Source organism: Perissodus microlepis, chromosome 11 (genome assembly GCF_051167445.1).
Source record: "Perissodus microlepis isolate ML-2025 ecotype Zambia chromosome 11, ASM5116744v1, whole genome shotgun sequence".
In the NCBI taxonomy this organism is placed as follows: Eukaryota; Metazoa; Chordata; class Actinopteri; order Cichliformes; family Cichlidae; genus Perissodus; species Perissodus microlepis.
Window position 1 is genome coordinate 24,165,009 of NC_140471.1, and position 18,290 is coordinate 24,183,298.

At 43.8% G+C, this 18,290-nt stretch overlaps 1 protein-coding gene and 1 long non-coding RNA gene across 7 annotated transcripts in view; one reads left to right on the forward strand and one right to left on the reverse strand.

Annotated features, from left to right (window-relative positions):
* The window catches only part of ddr1 (discoidin domain receptor tyrosine kinase 1), a 49,910-nt gene that overhangs the window by 21,223 nt on the left and 10,397 nt on the right, over nucleotides 1-18,290 (forward strand). For 2 of the 5 annotated variants that reach the window (XM_084943459.1, XM_084943457.1), the window contains exons 4-14: nucleotides 3,144-3,219; nucleotides 4,205-4,357; nucleotides 5,707-5,854; nucleotides 6,992-7,094; nucleotides 8,040-8,226; nucleotides 11,400-11,649; nucleotides 13,246-13,398; nucleotides 13,992-14,054; nucleotides 15,171-15,337; nucleotides 16,332-16,539; nucleotides 17,467-17,586. In XM_084943459.1, coding sequence (XP_084799585.1) covers nucleotides 3,144-3,219; nucleotides 4,205-4,357; nucleotides 5,707-5,854; nucleotides 6,992-7,094; nucleotides 8,040-8,226; nucleotides 11,400-11,649; nucleotides 13,246-13,398; nucleotides 13,992-14,054; nucleotides 15,171-15,337; nucleotides 16,332-16,539; nucleotides 17,467-17,586 — 1,628 coding nt within the window. The remainder of the gene's footprint in view (nucleotides 1-3,143; nucleotides 3,220-4,204; nucleotides 4,358-5,706; nucleotides 5,855-6,991; nucleotides 7,095-8,039; nucleotides 8,227-11,399; nucleotides 11,650-13,245; nucleotides 13,399-13,991; nucleotides 14,055-15,170; nucleotides 15,338-16,331; nucleotides 16,540-17,466; nucleotides 17,587-18,290) is intronic. The other 3 variants (XM_084943458.1, XM_084943463.1, XM_084943460.1) reach the window with 3 other exon arrangements.
* LOC146377939 (uncharacterized) lies at nucleotides 1,128-13,743 on the reverse strand. 2 transcript variants are annotated; one of them, XR_014801617.1, is made up of 5 exons: nucleotides 13,475-13,743; nucleotides 4,181-4,426; nucleotides 3,763-3,842; nucleotides 1,944-2,554; nucleotides 1,128-1,565 (listed from the first exon to the last, which is right to left on the reverse strand). It is a non-coding gene; the product is annotated as an uncharacterized LOC146377939 (long non-coding RNA). The 2 variants fall into 2 exon arrangements; XR_014801616.1 differs by having other exon boundaries at nucleotides 1,128-2,554.

Genomic DNA, 18,290 nt, shown 5'->3' on the forward strand with positions numbered 1-18,290 from the left:
CCATGCAACCTGTGCAACTGCCTTGTGATTGAAAGCTGGTCGCCACAACCACCTGCAGTCACCAGACATCTACAGACTTTTCCAAGTTGCAAGCAGGTTACCGTCCCGTTTTTAAAGAAGAGTTTTTGAAGAGTTACGCTTGAATTCTGCTTCAGCAAGAAATCCACTTCGTGACTTATGATGTAACCGGAAACCCCTCTAACCCCACGCCGCAACCTCCAATGTCAGTCAGACTCTGTGAGGGCTGCATCAACCCAAGATGAGTTACGTTTCTCTAAAAAGGTGCATGCCGGGTTACGTGGAAAGTTATAACGCAGGGTTAAGAGCGGTTTCTGGTTACGGCGGCTGAAAAACAGTTTTCAACAGCAGTGATGTCACCGTGCACCAACACACACACCGTTGGGTTCACATCTGCATCAGAGCAACTAAGTGAAGGTTTCAGGGGATGATAAATTGCTTGATTTTTGTCCAAGTGCTATACTCTGTTACTATTAGAAAGTAAAAAATGGCAGATTTACAAGGTTTTTTAGGACGGCAGCAGCGACTCAACTTATTTTGGATGTGTGCTGTACAGTAATTAAATTCAGAAGTTCTTTTCCTATTATTCCTGGCTGAGATAATACAGCTCAGACAGCAGACATCACCATGCAGTGAAAGTGTAACAGTGACAAAATGAATACAGACTTGATGTTCGCTGTGACGGATTACGTAACTCGAATAACTTCTCAGAGCGATTTGATTTTCACACCGTATTGAGATCAAAAAGAACAATTAGACGCCTGGAGAAGTAGGGAAAAAATGCTAAAGGATGGTTTGAGAGCAGAATGATTAGGGTTGATGTGAGGTGTAATGGATTGACGCACGCAAAACCACAGGTGTGGTGCTTCTAAAATTGGGTCGCTTTTTCTTTCCAAGCCAGCCACGGGAGAAAGCTTCTTATAAAGAAAACATAATCACCTCTTTGAATAGCAGCACCGACTGGGATCTCAGCTGGTTTCTACTTGATAGGGCGGATTTAATAGCCTGGTAGCGCCCGTCTGAATTGCCGCCCACATTTCTGATTTGTTCAGCGAATCGTATACAGAGTCTTTAAGTGCAGCAAAATGGTAATTAGGCCCAATTATCAGGCTGCGTTATCATCTCTTTCAGGAGTCAAGATGTCACGCTGGCCACTTGTCATACTCTGTAAAAGAGCTGCTGTTGTATTTAAACTTGCTGAGCAAAATTGAAGCGATCTCTCTTCCACAGGAATGAGATATTCCAGTGCTCATGCCAGGCTGATGTGCTGTCTTATTTTCAGTCTGTTGGCACCGTGCTAAAGTAATTTTTAGCAGGTTTATTAGATTAAGGTGGAAGATGATAGTTTGTGTGTCTTCTTAAAACCTACTTGGTAATTAGATCACCACCTTATCTGTCTGGCTGTAAGGTCTGCAACATGTTACCGCCACGTGTAATCTGTGGGATCGTGCATGTGTGTGTTTGGGTTCACTTGCCTCCATCAGCTTGCTGGGTTGGGTCTCTTGGCAGAGCGTCTAACCATGTGGAAATGATTATTAGCGCAGCCTCTTTTTAAGGCACATCAGGGAGATCCAAAAAGAGAGAAAACAGAGAGAGCAGCGGACATGAAGTTTAAAAAAAATAAATAAATAAAAATAAAATAAGTGTGAGGTGGATCGCTGCGATGGTGTGCTGAAAGGTTGGGGGGAAATTAATCTGAAAGCAGGAAAGTTTTTGAGGGAGGGTGGTGTGTGGAGGGAGAGATGCAGAGCTGGTAGGTGATTACTCTTGGCCAGTGGAATACCAGCTTATTGGTTGGAGCAAGAGAGGAAATGATGGAGGGAATGAGTGAGCTGTGAACAATGGGAGACGAATGAAGAGTTGGCTGGTATTTAGGGAGGAATCAAAAGACAGACACACAGAGAGACGGGAGAAAAATGAGTTACTTGGCAGAGCGCTGTTCTGTAATGTTATCCATACTGGCTGGTGCACGCTAGCTCTCCCTCCTCATCCTCTCTCCATTAGAGGACACTTGGTGGAGCCCTAATGTGTTGATATCATCTTGTGGTTCCCAGCAGCATGATCTCACCCGCTGAGGGGAGAACGGGAGTGATTAAAGTCCAAGCATGGCTGTCAGTGCGACCGAGTTGATACAGTGATTTGTTTTGGTGGTCTGAGCAGAAGCTTTCATTTTGAGAGAAGCCCCACGGTGGTCAGAGCGCGGTTGTGGCCTGGCGTCTGTTCCAAAGCTCCTCGGTACGAGTCGGAGTCGCACACAGCCAAATTTGTGGTCGTCGTGCGGCTGCTCCGCGGTGCTGCTATGAACTTTTCTTCTCAGGGTTAGGGTTTGGGCTGAGTGAAAACCTTTGGTGCGTGTGTGGTCGTGGCAGGCCTGCGAGCAAAGATTGGTCCTGACGCTCGACACCGCACAGATCTTGTTGTGAGGTTTGAAGAATGTGGAGGAGCCGGTAATTTTCACTCTGCTCCTTTCATCTCGTTTCCTCTCTTCATGAGCCGCTTGTGTTCTCTGCTTTTTCCATGAGGTTGGTTAACTAAACTAAACAGAGTGCACAAAAACATTTCAAGATAAAAACTAGACTTTTGAAAACTGAAACCACATTCTAGACAAATAAACAAACTCTAATGCAAAATACATAAATATATATGCATATAAAAACTATATATAAAAACTGAAACCAACGTTTTTAAACACTGAAAGTGTTTCACTCTGGACCCTAAAGTGAAATTAAAAACAGATTCAACATCAACTAAAAATCAATATACAGTAATAACAGGGGTCTGAAGGTCTTTAGCCATTTCCAGTTTTCGTGCGTCTTTCTCTCTTTTTCAGATAGTGTTGTCGTATTTATATGTGAATGTTTGGCTGCTGTAAAATCCAATTTGTGCTGGTGGAGGACTGGACTGTTTGCACTGAATTCTCACTTGTACCTCTGCACACTGCCGGCACTCGGGGTTTTGATGCAGTCTGTCGGTAGTCATGTTTGTATCTGCGTGCGAGTGTTTGCATGTGGGACTGGGATTTCGTGAACTTCCAATTTGTGTTTTCGCTTTAAACAACTTGCAGTTTGTTTTCCTTTACTGTTACCTGACATTATCATCTCTCTCTATCTCCGTCTCCTTCTCAGGCTGAGTACTGGAGAGGGGGATGGAGCGTGGTGTCCATTAGGATCCGTGTTCCCCAGCGGATCAGAGTACCTTCAGGTGGGATGCTCATCTTTTTCTGCTCTGATTTGCAGGTTCACTTATTGCTCAGTACAGCTGCTGGTTTCGTGAAAGGTATTGATTGATATTTAATGATTAACAAGGTGTGAGTGCATTTGTAACCATTATAAAAGTCTGTTCAATAATTCAGACAGATTTTTACTTTGAGGTGGTTTTGCAGAAGCTATAAGGTTTCGTTGGGCATAATAATAAAGTGCAAATATACTGTTTAAACATTTAGGAGAAAAAATGTGGAGTCTGCTTTTTCTCTTTGTGCATGTGCATTTTTTTTCTTCTTCCAGGAACTCTGGTTTCCTCCCACAGCTACAAACATGAATGAATGTGAATGTGAAGGTTGCCTTTCTCTCTGTGTTAGTCCCTGTGATGGACTGGTGATCCGTCCGGGCCGTACACAGCATCTCACCCATCACAGTTAGGATAGACTCCAAAGGTTAAGAAATTGGGTGGATGGATGTTTGTTACAGTTGGGCAAAAAGTGCAACAAAGATAGGATTTTATTTTACCAGCCATTATGTTTGTTACCTCTGGGCAGAAGCAGGGTCGCTGTTTTCCTTTTTCTTCTCCTAATGCATGCGTGTGTCACTCCCAGCTTTTAGTAGATACTGAAAGACAGATAAGATCTCTTTATGCTCTTCATGAGTTCTCCTTTCTATCTTTAAAAATCATTGAAATTGCAGTGGTGAAGAAGCTCTTAACTGTAATCCTACAAGGACACATACTTGTCAGTCTAGACCGCGCTAATCATCTTTTCTCTACATCAAGGTCATCGATATCCTCCCAAATCAGCTCTTTGCATTCTGAGCACACACTTTTTAGACTATCATAAGCATATGTCCTAAAATATATTGAAATTGAACAATATGAGTAAATGTAGGTGAGTTTGGAAGCATCCCAGTACTTTTAAATCTTGTTGGCATTTCCAGCTTTCTGAGTGACATACGTTATGATCATCTGTCATCTGTAGATTGACCTGCGCAGACTCCACTTCCTGGCTCTGGTCGGCACTCAAGGTCGCCACGCTGATGGGCACGGTCAGGAGTTTGCACGCAGTTACCGGCTCCGCTATTCCCGAGATGGAGAGAAATGGATCACCTGGAAGGACCGCTGGGGCCAAGATGTAAGTGGGATTTTTCTCACGTCCTCGCCTTGATTACAAATGAACTGGATCCCTCTGTTTCTGTCACGCCTGGTAAACAAATGGACCGAAATAACAGTTTGAATGTCATTAAATGAGCAAGTGGGGTGTCAACACAAGAAACATACAGCTGAGGGCGACTTCATTATTGATAGGATATGACTTAATATCCTGGGGCTGTTGAGTATAAATGAAGTGTTAATCACAGCTATCTGTATAATTCATTTGCATTTGATTTAGTTGTTATTCATTGTGAAGTTGAGCAGTTTGGAACTAAGCCAAGCTTCCGGCTGAACAATGCAACGAATGCATGTGCAGAGTTTATATTATTTTAAAGCCCCCATTTTTGCATCTGTTGAATATTTGATTTGGTGAAACATCGTACTCTGTGTTTTGTACCACTCTTACATGGCAGCTTGGGAATTACAAACTCCGACAACAAAATGTTTAAGGAAGGCCTTATACTGTTTGGCTCTCACTTGCATTTATTATTCTGGACCTTATATTGAGAAACTGCAAACCGAAGTAATTTTTTTGCATTAATGCGTTTCATCTAAAAACAGCCTGCGGCTCTAACCTCTCAAATCAATCATTCTTTGCACCTTTATGTATTAAAGAAAAAGTTCAGTCGGTTCATTTCAGCTCCTCTTGGATTAACAAATTCAGAAAATGCACTCTGAATAAAATCTGGGTGCCTTAAGGTGTGGATTTATTCAACCTTACAGTTAAAGGAGCTTGCAAAGAAAAGCGTCTGGACTTCTTTAAGTTACTTGAAGACGTTTCACCTCTCATCCGAGAAGCTTCTTCAGTTCTAAGGTCAAATGGTGGAGAGTCCCAGATATAAACCTAGTGGGAGTATCCCCCCACAGAGGGACAAAAGGACCCCCTGATGATCCTCTAATCGCCTGAGCCAAGGTGTGAAACTGGGTGTGGGTCCCAATCAGCCAGAGTTTCGGGTGTGTTCATTGTGAAACCTGGCCCCACCTTATCATGCGAATTCCTGAGGTCAGATGGCCCAGGATGTGAGTGGGCGTTAAGGCGTCTGGGAAGGGATCTCAAAACTGGATTATAGATGGCAGAGAGTTGGTGTCGTAAACCCCCGCCTCTGTTCAAAGATGGTCGCTCACAGTGGACATAGATGGCTTCTTTCACTCCTCTTTCAAACCATCTGTCCTCTCTGTCCAAAATGTGAACATTGGCATCCTCGAAAGAGTGTCCTTTATCCTTAAGATGCAGATGGACTGCTGAGTCCATCTGCTAATAACCTTACAGTTATTAGCAGAGGCGAACAACATGCTGTGTGATTGAATAGTTGAACTGCTCTCCCCTAGGTGGTGTCTGGTAATGAGAACACCTATGATGTTGTGCTGAAAGACCTCGGACCTCCCATTGTGGCTCGCATGGTGCGATTCTACCCCCTCGCCGACCGGGTTATGAGCGTTTGTCTTCGGGTGGAGCTCTATGGCTGCCTTTGGAACGGTGAGTGTGTTTGAGTGTGGAGTTGATGGACAACGTCGCACAACGTCCTCGATTTTACGGACACTCGTTTTGTCTGTGCTAGGCGATGCGTGCCCTCCAGTTTAGATAAAATATTTCATATGGTGAAGATGGCTTAGCTGGCTGTCGTCCCAGATTTGATCCTGTATCAGATGGTAATGATCACAAGTGTGTGGGTTGTTTTTTTTTCCATGCATTCCATACATCGAATTGAGGCATTCAAATTTACAGCCTTTGTGGGATTTGGCCAAATAAAAGAAGCCCCATATTGATGAATGGTGTTGGTCTCCATGTTTGCTGAAGCACAACACTGACTCACTGAGTATTTATGTCTCCTATCCTGCCCCACCCACCTCCCTCAGACGCTCACTGGGTTGTCAGTAAATCACAACTGCCACTGGCACTAAAAGACCAGTTCCCGGTCTGTGTCTTCAGGGACACCATCCCTCTGAAATATGCTTGAATGTGGCTTTCGGCTCTTTTCCCTTTTCGGTTTTCCTACGGGCTGGAGATTATGCAGAATCTACACAATGTGATGCTGCCTCTCTAAAGTCTGATATGGAATGAAATAAAAGGTCAAATGTGTGCAATTTGACCTTTTATTTCATTCCATATCAGACTTTAGAGAGGCAGCACAATGTCACCCCATTATTATCCCTTAGCTTTAACTTTGGACCTGCTTGGCTCTCAAGCACTCGCACACCGGTACCTGCAAATACTCACATCTAAAGACACATGTTTTTGTGCAATCAGGGCGTGCTGCACATATTATATGTGAAGAATTGTGTTTATTTTGGGTAGCAAAGCACCGGGCTGGAGTCAGCGTTACTGACGTCACCTCTGTTCTCAGGGAGTGGGCTGATTAGGTGTACATTAGAGGCAAGGAGGCTCGAGTTCCGCTGGTGGATGGTGAATGGGCCAAGCAGGCCCGAGAAGCTGGCCTTTTAGTTTGTTTTACTGCTTGAAATCCAGCTGTAGCAGTTCTTCCCTGCAGCTGGGATTTCTGTTGGCTCTGTACATGTTGAACTACTCACGATGAAAACGGGAAAAAAAATGTTTTAAACGTCTTGTTTCAAGGACCTCTCGACTAATATTTCTTCCCGTCTTGCCGTGTTTCAGATGGGTTGAAGGCTTACACAGCTCCAGTGGGTCATGTCATGCAGCTGCCCGGCATGTCTGTGTATCTCAACGACTCCACCTATGATGGGAGCACGGAACAAGGGTAAGACGTACATCTGCTCTGAGCATCTTTTCCATTTTCATTTTTATGCACGAGTATGCTGGATTTCCATAAACGCCTGGATTTCGCTTTAATGGAAAAGTGCAGGCATGGCCTCGTTTATAAATCACGGCACTGCAGCGGCAAATGTGAAATATGATCACGACAACAATTCACACCACATTAGTGACACCCAGGAATGTGGGGTGAAGCGCTATCATGATGATATTTGTGGCTTCATCAATGGAATAACAAAAACTGTGCTTATCACATCTGCTAGCTCTGAAGCCAAATCCTCTCATGAGGTTTATCCAGTCGGCCTAATCGAAAGGGAATGACATTATTTTCTTTAGTTGTTCGGGGATTTGAGGCATGTTTCCTGGCCGTGAGGTTTTTGGTAGGGAGCCATGGAGGGGGGGAAATGGGGGTGGTGTCCACCCTTGCGTGGGCTGTGCGCTTAATGGGGCTGAAATGTTTTGTTAGCCAGTGATGTAGCACTTTTGATGTAATCCAGACGCTCCCGTAGCAAAACGTACGGGCGAGGGCTCATATGGTCGGCAGTGGGGGGAACTCTTTGGGGATCCAGTTCTGTTGCTTAGTGTTTGCTGTTTGCTGAGGTGTGTGTTTGTAGGGGAAAAACGAAGTGGGGTTGAGGTTTGTGTTTGAACTGGTGCACACAGCTTTATTTCTGCTTTAAATGGTAAATATACGGGTCCTTACAAAGCACTTTCTTTTCTTACTGAGCTCTAAAAGCCACACTCAGACACACAATTGGTGCTTTATTCTGTGCCTTTATACACTTTTTCTCTCTCTCTTTTTTTCTTTTAACCTCTGGTGCGCACAAAAGCCAATTTGGGGTTCAGTAGCAATGCAATAAGTGCCCGAGGACACTTCAACACTTCGCACTACCTCTTTAGCTACAGCTACCTGTTGCTTGTTTGTGTGCAGGATACAGTTTGGAGGGCTTGGTCAGCTGTGTGACGGTGTCCTGGGTGGAGACGACTTTACAAAGACTAAGGAGTTGAGGGTGTGGCCTGGGTATGACTACCTGGGCTGGAGCCGGGAAGCCCTCGGGCAAGGCAGCGTGGATATTGAGTTCCACTTTGAGAAACCACGAGTCTTCCACCACATGCAGGTAGGCACTCGAAGTTGTGCTTGTGTGCAGTAGTGTGTGTATAAATCTGTGCAGGGCGTTGTTACCTCTGCAGATAGCGTCGCTCTGCGTGTAAATCAGAGATGCCGTTGCGGCTAAAAGCGATAGTCAGTGGTCTGTGCCTTGGAGGAGATCCACCTTGTAAGAATGATCATCTTTAGAAACTGTCACTTATTTCACCCCAAACCAATTTTTTATGTGTTTAGATAATCTCATATCAGGTCACATTTCAGTGCATTTCCTGTGTTTTTGTTTTGGGTGAATGGTTAAGAGGACATGGCAGGACTTTTTTCATGGAGATGTGAAACTGCCATAGTAAATGAAAGAAAGAGAGTCAGTAAATATCATTAAAATCTACATTTTTACAGTTTAAAATTGAACATAGACCTTGACTTATTAAAGAAAATGTGGCATAAATGGTTTCCATTTACTTCCTCCTGCTCTCCCCTGTTTATTCACACGTCCATGTATTAATATTAATTTAAGAAATACTAATTTATTTATGGATTTATTTCTGTATTATTTTTTCTTTGCGTGTATTCCCGCTGGTAGAAAACGAATAGCTTTGTTCTGGCTGGTGCAGTTACACTTTGAATAATCCCCCCTTTATAAGCAGAAATGCATAAAGAACGAACACAAAAATAAATACATTTTGGGGAATAAATATGAGGGAAAATGCAAAGGAAAAATCATACATGTATAAACAGGGCAATCAGTACCAGGAGGGAAAGGAACACAGGAGCTTATTAAAACTGAGATTTCTCTCTATATATAACAGTTAAATTGATTGGTGCATTTAAGATCATATAAATGTATTTATGTAGTTAATATTTATTTTTTTGGCAGTTAAACCCTCCACAGTTTCCATCCAACAGGAGTCTCTTTGTTGTGTACTGTATTTATTCTTATTGTATCCTAATTTTTGCCTCATAACTTTTGCACTGTCCACTTCCTGCTGTGACAAAACAAATTTCCCACGTGTGGGACTAATAAAGATTATCTTATCTTATCTTTGTCTGTGTGATACATTTCAAAGCACAGCTCAGTAAATGGGGCGTCCTTGATGCATATCATCCTTTTCAGCTTAAAATGAAGATCTTTTTTTCTAACTGTCAAAAAAACCCTCCAAAACAACTTAAGTTGAGAAAACCAGACAGCAGTCAAATCAAACTTTCTTTTTTATGGGCTACAGTCTGAACGTTTGAAGCACCTCGATGCGTCCAGCTTCTCGAAGGCACAAAAATGTTAACTTTTGTTAACTGCTCTGTGTCTGTCTTCCTGTCTTCCTGTGTTATGAACAGGCCATTGACTTGACAAAGAAGTATTTGTAATTAATACATTGTTTTGGTTGATTAATGATCTCATTACCCCAAAACAATCATGTCCCATTTCTCCATCTGATGAAACTGCTTAGAAATTCCTTTGTCTCCAAGCAGCTCGGGCCCTAAAACGAACTCCATCAGCACCGTTATGTGTCTGTGTGTCTCTCTTTTTAAACAGCACTAAGTTCCTTTATCTGCAGCGTCAGGAAGCAACATTTTTACTGGAATAGCTCTGCAGCCATTTAATTAGTTTGAATGTGCCATTGTTTATGATGGGACAGTGCATCAGTGCTCGTCTCTCTGGGAGCCACCAAATTGCATCACAGTCTGTTTGTGCGTCTGTGCGGCTTTTGGGGTTAGTTTGTGGAGCAATGAGGGGGATAATGGTGTGAAGCAACCCAGTTTGAATTATAACTGTGTTGTCTCATTGGACGCGGACTGGAATGTCGGTTTGGGTGAGAAGCACCATATACATCTCTGTGGATTGAACAGCCTGCATGCCTTATAAAGGGCACAAGTAATTACTCTGAAATCTCCTGACAGTGACTGAACATTTTTTGAATCTTTATTTTCTTTTTCCACGTGTTTTTCCACAGTTTACCTCTGTTACCTTTTAAAAATCTCTCCCAGCGGTATTCGTGGTGTTTTTCCTACGCTTATCCTGTTTTTCTTGCCTTTTCCCCAGTCGTTTTCATACACTAACCTCAACTGACACGCAGCGTTACACTAGCCTGCCCGAGCGGATATGTCAGACACACAGGTCAAATAAACAAGGAGAGGGAACCTGAACCTGATTCTGGCTTGACTCGTCTCTGAAGACCGCAGTTCCTCAAACTGTGTTTAATAAGAGAAATCTGCCCTTTGACATTTTGTCAGCCATAACCTGCACTTCTTACACATTTTCTAAAGTTTCTGTTCTGTTCTTTGGGCCTTTTTGTCCAACATTTTTGCCCGTGCATGTGGACGTAGACAAATATATCCCTTGATTTCTTAACGTGTGTCTTACATTAAGCTTTTGCAGCTGCATTCCCTGAAGGAGTAGTAAATTTCCTCATTTCTGTTGACTTATCAGAGCTCTACCTCTACCACCAACTTCCAGTGCATACCCACACACCCCATTTTGTCCCCTTTCCAAACAGAAACACTTGCACGCCGTGTGTGTGTGAGAGAGACTTAACATGTGGATTAGGTTAGAGCAGCTGGCCTTTCAGTGTGTAAGGTTTACAGCTAACCTGTCAGAACAGCCTCTGCTCTCTAAGAGGGGATTTTTTTTTTCTATCTCGTTCTTAATTTTCAGTCTCTTAGATCTATACTTTTGACCTCAATTGACCAACCTCCATCTTCCCCCACATCCTCGTCTCTTCTTGTCAAGCTCCTCTTTCCGCTTCCAGCTACAACGACTCCTCGTATATTAATTCAGCTTTTATGGATTCTTCCGTCTTTGGCCTTTCCCTGCTTGTAAAACAGAGAAGATCTATCCTCTATTCTCTTCTCTTCTGTCATACACTTTCTTTTCTTCTATCCTTCTTCTCTCCTCCTGTGTTCTAATTTTGTTAATTTGCAGCCCGGCTCTGCTCCAAGTCGTGCCAAAGCAATTATGGCTCAACAGAAAGAGAATGTGTCATTAATTTTGTGTGTTAATTCAATCTCTTCCTGCCTTTCCGCGGATAATGAATGACAAAGGTCTAAAGGTTTTCCAGATATTTCCATGAGCTATTTCCGATGTACAGGTAGTGAAAAGATTTTGTAACTGATTGCAACTTTTTTTCGCCGCCGTATCTGTTCTTTCTTTTTTTGCTTCTCTGTACTCACACAATTGTCTCCTTCCTCTAGGTGCACAGTAATAACCGTCACACACAGGGTGTGAGGGTTTTCAGCAAAGTGGAGTGCCTTTTTAAGCCTGGCATCCTCCAGCCATGGTCCTCTCCTGCCCTCACCTTGCCTGTGCCCCTCGAGGATCTAAAAGACCCCTCGTCACGACCCATCTCTCTCCCACTGGGCGGCCGGCCAGCTCAGATCCTCCGCTGCAAATTCTACTTTGCCGACCGTTGGCTGCTCATCAGCGAGATATCTTTCCTCTCTGGTAGGAAACAGAATTGAGTTTGTCCATTTTTTTCATCTGTGAGATGTGTATTTTTGCCACTCTGGCAGGCAGTTATTGCTTCTATAGACGCTACGCGCTTACGTCACACATATCCTAGCAACTTGCACTATCGTGGAAGTCAAGCTGAGATTTGGCTTTGTCTAGGGAAAGGCTAAATATAGATGGCACCAAAACAAAAAGCCAAAAAATACCGACCTGTGAGAGATTGGATTTTCATCCATGCTACAGCAATCAGCTTTCCTCAGGTGTTCAGTGTAAAATTTAAGTAAAGTGGAGCTGCTTATCTGTATTTCTGTGGCTTTTAGAGTGAAGCTTTCAGCCTTTTAACTGATCAACATGATCAGCATTTGAGAGTCCTCTTTTGGACATGAACAGAAAAATCATGCTATTCTCTGAGGCATTATCAGTACTTTCCTATTCAGAATTTTAAAAACCCAAAGCAACCCATCTGTGAACATAATTAGCGTTCATTCTTTTCTACCTGATCTAAAACACTATTTTTTTTAAAAAAGTGACTATTTTCCCTCCATCTGTTGTCTTCATTATCTGTGTCTAGGTTCCAACAATCAGGCGCAGCATGAAGGCGAACAGAGAAAGATGAGTTTCATGCCTATCTGAGTCAAAGTCGGATAGAGGACTCCTCTGCTCTCAGCTTCAGATTACTGTGACTAATTAAGCTGTCTTTTCTAGTTAAAAACACTGTTAGGTGTAGTTGGATAAGAATCAGCCGAGTTATCTCACCAAACTCAGGTGGCTCAGATCAGTGGACCCAGCAGTGGCCTGACACGTCTTGCTGCTGGACTCAAGCCAGACTGGTGATAAATGACCGAATGAGGTTTGGTTCAAGCGTCTTACACGGAAAGAAAGGTCGCACGAGGTCTGTAACGGACTTTATTCACAAAACTACCGACAAATGCAGCTGTATGCTGTGTTAGTTAGAGCTGGCTCACATCTGGTATCACAATGCGGTCGGCCTGGTTGATAACCTGTTACTCAACTATCCACCGGGCTAGCATTGCTGGCTTAGAGGTAATTTCAGAGTCAGATGTTCCTTACACCCTCTAATCACGTATGTCTACAGTCTATCTCTCACATTAGGGGGTCCGTATAAACATTCGGCGCTCATTCATTCTGCATTCAGCAGCTGAGAGTATGCTCAGAGCTCCTCTGCTCTCAACTTTCAGAAACCGAACTCCTTCCAGCTCCCCGGCCGACTCCTGCATTAACATTTAGTCATACGTGAGCTACAAGACCAAGATGCTGGCTGTGTTGTGCAAACAAAACAGAGTATGTTATTTGATTACCTACCGAGGGTTAGTGAGCTAACACAATCAGTCATGTTAATCAATAAGGAAAGGATCAGTTCCCAGTCAAAAACAAGGTAATTAAATCCAATGAAATGAATTGGCTTTCTCTGGCATAACAACCAGCTGTGACCACAGTCACTGTTTCCTCACAGCTGAGGGCTACCAGAAGGTGTGCTGCGTCACATAAAACCCTCTAAACACATAAAACATGATTTATTTTCATTAAATTGACTTCTCCCCCTCCCTCTGTCTCTTTTTGGTTATTCAGAGCCGTTTGAGGAGGATGTCACAGACACTGATTTATTTCCTCCAAATATTCCCAAGATTCCTGGCACCAAATCATCTCCTCCTCCTGTTAATGTCACCTCCTCTGCTCCCACATCGAGCCACGGTGCCTTCAATTCCACTACCGGGCCTACTGGTGAGTCCTGCGCTTCCCCTCTATCCCTCTGCTCATCACCCCAACATTTATCTCCCCTCTCACTCTTTCCACTTACCATTCCTTCTCTGTTGTCTCCTTTTATCACCTGCCGTGCTCTTTCATTTACCCCTCCGTGGTCCATGCTGCGCTCTACCGCATCTCTAATTCCCCTGATCTCTCTATCATCTTCCATCTCTTATTTTCCAGTTGCGATGAGTGTAAGCATGTCGGCAGTGCATCTGTGTCATGCGTATGAAGCAGATCCAGAGGCATGCAGCGCCAAAGGAGGCACGTGTTTGACTAGCCTCTGTCGTCATCACGAGCTCTGAAATTTCTTTGCCTGAACCTCTGTGCCTGATCCTTATCTAACACAGTGTGTTGTATTTAAAGGAGAAATCAGGCTTAAAATTAAAGGTCAAACGTTTCATTATGGTTTTTTTTTAATAACTTTAAAGATTGCTGTATCAGGGTAAAAGAAAAAAGGCAGAATTCTGCTTTCCAGGACTTTTTTTCCTCTGCTCATCACTCTCTTCTGAGTCTCCACCACTTTTCTTCTCATGCCTTCCTCCTTTGTCCATCCCTCGCTCCTCCAGAACCCCCCAACACCACCACCACCGCTGTCATGATGGAGACCACTGGTAACTGGACGCTTTCAGGTGAGAGGAAAAAAAGAGAAGAGAGGGGATGATCAGAGGGGTGGGGAAGCTAGCTCCATCCTCTCTGGCCCTCCTCCAACAATCTTAAAACTGTCCCATTGCTCGGTAGAGAGTATGAAGTATAATGGGAGAAGGATTACAGGGGCAGTCTTTGGCACCGGGCTCTGTCCCCTGGGTTTGAAGATATACAGCTGGAGGAGAAAACACTAACCGAGCTATAGTAAAATGTATTTATGTATGAATAACAACTGGGCTTCCTGTGGTCTCACAAACTGCATGTTTTTCGGGAACTGGCTCTAGTCTCCACAGCTAAACAATAACAGGCTTTTTAGAAAGCTGGAAATGGTTTTCTGTGGCGTGTATGCTGCTTTGTCCTCGTTACTGGCTGCGGTTGAAGGGCTTTGTTTGGGTTTATTTATTACCCGCATGGTGTTGAAGTGACAGACAGAAAGGGGCCGTCTTCTGCTCTGACATTGTAATGTATCAATTGGTGGTACATGTGCGCGCATTAGCGTGGGCGCAGGTGTGTGTTTGTTGATGATATGCATTTATGTGCGCACATCCACGGAAATGCATTATGCACCATATTGCATGAGTTTCTCTGTTGCCTGTAAGGGTTTGTTTATGGGCAAAAGTTTACACTAAACTGTACCGAGGAAACTCTTTCATTCATCTTTCAAATTACACGCCACATTTGACCTTCAAAGGAGAAGAAATAGCTGCTTGATTCTGATTAATAGTTGACTTTAAAGCGCTGCATAAAGCCAAACAGTGTTGACATACTGTTCTCACAGCAGCGGGCTCTGAGAAGCTCTCTGGTATGAGCGGGCATTCTAAATGCATTCTCACGCAGGCAATCCCTATCAGATGCTTTGTAAGCCTGATGAAACCGCGTTGGCGTGTGACCTCAGTGAGAGCGTGACTGTGCCGAAAGAGCAAATCCTCGCAGTCTGACCAGAGCATTAACTCAGACCAGCGTGCGGTCTCTCACAAACACCCATACACGAAGACCCCGGTGTTGCATGGTGATCGATAGACATGACGTCAGACCCGCATGCAATTTTTAGGAAATCAAGGAAACATGCTAACATTTCATCCTCTATTTGCCTTCTCCAGGGCCGGCGTTTGCTGCTGTTACTCCAAGGGCGGGGCTTCCCGTGGCTAAAGACGACAGCAGCAATACAGCCATTCTGATTGGCTGCCTGGTGGGCATCATCCTTCTGCTCCTGGCTGTGATAGTTGTCATTCTTTGGAGGCAGTACTGGAAAAAGTTACTGGGAAAGGTGGGTCCAGACTCGGGGTCACATGGCATTCCTTTTTAAACTGGCGCTCATGGAGGATCAGCTCATGAAACATTTTCTTATTTATCCCAAGTGGTTTATATTCATCCGATCTTGGGTTGTATCCAAAGTCAGTCATTCGTTCACAATTCCCCTACTCCTTGTTTTGGGAATTTTATGTAGGTTACTGTATAGTCAGTTAAACTTTCCAACATGACGATGATACAGGACAAAAGTACACCGTGGAAGAGATACAGAGGTTAATAATGACTAATGATTAAATGCAGAGTGGTGTATAAACATGCAGAAAGTGAAAAGGAAACACTCAGTGCATCATGGGAAGCCCCCAGTAACCCAGGTGTGTTGCAGTATAACTAAGGGAGGGTTTAGGGTCACCACATCCAGCCCATTTTAAAGTATGTGTGCACTGTGGGATACTTTTAGTGCATGAGTGTAGTAATACTTCATATCTGAGCAGCTCTACAGAAAAGCCAACTCATTATATACTCATAATGAGCAGTGTGGGCTTTTTCTTTTTAAACATAGTCCTGATTTTATTAGCCAAACTTTTGAAACTTTAGTTTTTTCCCGCGCTCGTTCCAGCTAAAACATGTTTGTTTACTTTTGCAGAAAGCCTTGAAAACCTCAAAAATTACGATAATTTTCTAGACAACCGAAAATGGTAAATGGTAATTTTGCTGTTAACAGATTCAAGGGGAACTACTTTCTGCTGAATAAATGGCTCTAAGCGAGAAATTTGATTAGGCTGAGCTGTTCCTTTTACCCGATTTTAAGTGATTGATGGCATCCTGAGATAACAACTGCCAGTCTTTTGGCAGAGACACTCTGCATTTCCATCTGGATGTGTAGTGGGAATCATTTTACATTTATTGCTAATTGTGTAACGATCAGTGCCCGTTTTCACAGTTTGATCACACATCTGCACCGAAGACTCAGATGGTGCATTTATATTGCCTGAATACTCTGCCCTCCCCAGGCCCAAGGCAGTCTGTCCAGCGATGAGCTGCGGGTTCACCTTTCGGTCCCCTCGGACAACGTGGTCATCAACAACACCCACAGCTACTCGAGTCGCTACCAGCGCATCCACACTTTTCCGGATGACCGTGACCACGACAGAGAGGCAGAAGGGGAGTATCAGGAGCCCAGCGCCCTGCTCCGGCCCCGAGATCACAGAGACAGCACAGGTACCTACTCAGTTATGTAGGATATGGATGGAAATGTTTGATTCATTGAGGGGTTAAAGATTTCTGTTGTAGCTGCTCAATCCAAAGAAATCACTCTTAGTTTTGATTGATGCTAAACATGTGGTGACAAAGATTGATCAGCCACTTGCAGCTGGCTTGGAAACGATGCACTCTTCCACATGTACAGTGTGTAAATTTCTACAATAATGTATGTGGTTTATACGGATTGCTTTGTTGATCATATCAGAAAGCAAACACATTTGGAGACGGGGGCAAAAATGTGGCATGAATGTCAAGAAAACAATAGTTTTACAACACGTTCCACCACGCTAAAGTAAATCAAACTAAACACCCTGCGAGAGAGGGCCTCCATGAAGATGCACAGCACAGAGGGGGCACAAAAGAGCTATTGTTCTGGGAAAAGGGAAGAAAAGCAACAAGGGAGGGTGGGGGGGGGAGACGAGTAAAGAAATAAAAGGCATTCCTTTGCTTGCATTATACCACAGGACGTCGGCATGCCGTCTTTACTAGGCGCCTGTGTGAATTTGAAATAACACGAGTAACAGAAACATTATTTTATCCACTGGTTCTTGTTATGTTTGATTGTTGCCTGAGTTACGTTAACTTGCCTGTTTTTGCAATGCACTTTTGTTCTGTGCTCCATGTGCCAGCGCAACCCCACCTCATCCCTTTTTATTATGATGGATATGCTAACATTGTCATGCTAATCATTGGTATTTTGTTTTGCTGTGTGTGTACTTTGTGCCACTTTCTGTGCGTTGTACGATCCACTTTGTGGTGCCTGTGTATACCCCACCTCGCCCCGTGCATCCTCTTGTGTGTGTGTGTGTGTGTGTGTGTGTGTGTGTGTGTGTGTGTGTGTGTGTGTGTGTGTATGTGTGTGTATGTGTATGTGTGCACTCCCAGCCTTGCTGTTAAACAACCCAGCCCATTACCTGCTCCTACCAGATCACAGAAAAGGCTCGAGAGCATTAGTCGTCCCCAGCTCCACACAGGTTCGGGAAAAGAGCCTCAATGTGCCCCAGGGTAAGAGACCTCAGACTGGGCCAACAGTCAAGAGGGGCCCCTGCTTCATTACCTACCTATCCATCTGTAACTACCTGAGTCGAGACGGCAGATGTGCTGTCGCAGTCGAGACACAAACATTTCTTCCTACATAGAATTAGTGTATTTTGCATGTGTCTGACCTCTCCACTCATTTCTCATTCACTCACCACTCAAATTACTCATTGCTTGTTTGAAGGGATGGTTTGGCTCTTGGGTAATTCTAAAAGTGTTCACTGACTAACAGACTCAGACTTTTTTTTTTTTTCTTTTAATATAGCTTGCAGCGAGCTGAGCCAAGCTGAAAGCATAGCTGTCACACTAGCAGTCATGCTGCTGCTAGATGCACTAAGCAGCATGGCTGTAATGATCAACTGGACGGTCCCCCCCTGTAGTTTGTACCTTTCACTGAGTGACTGAGCAACTCAAAGCTTTTATTTATGAAGAGAAATTAAGTTACTGACCAATTTATTAGGTTTGCACCCTTTTATGCCTTCAGAAGTGCCCTACTGGCACCCAGTGTGGTCTTCTTGCTGTAGCCCATCTGCTTCAAGGTTTAAAATGTTGTGCATTCAGAGACGCTCTTCTCTCTTCATTCTTCATTCAGAGATGCTCCTCGCTTATAACGAGTGGTTATTTGAGTTATTCTTGCCTTCTTATCAGCTTGAAGCAGTCTGGCCAGTCTT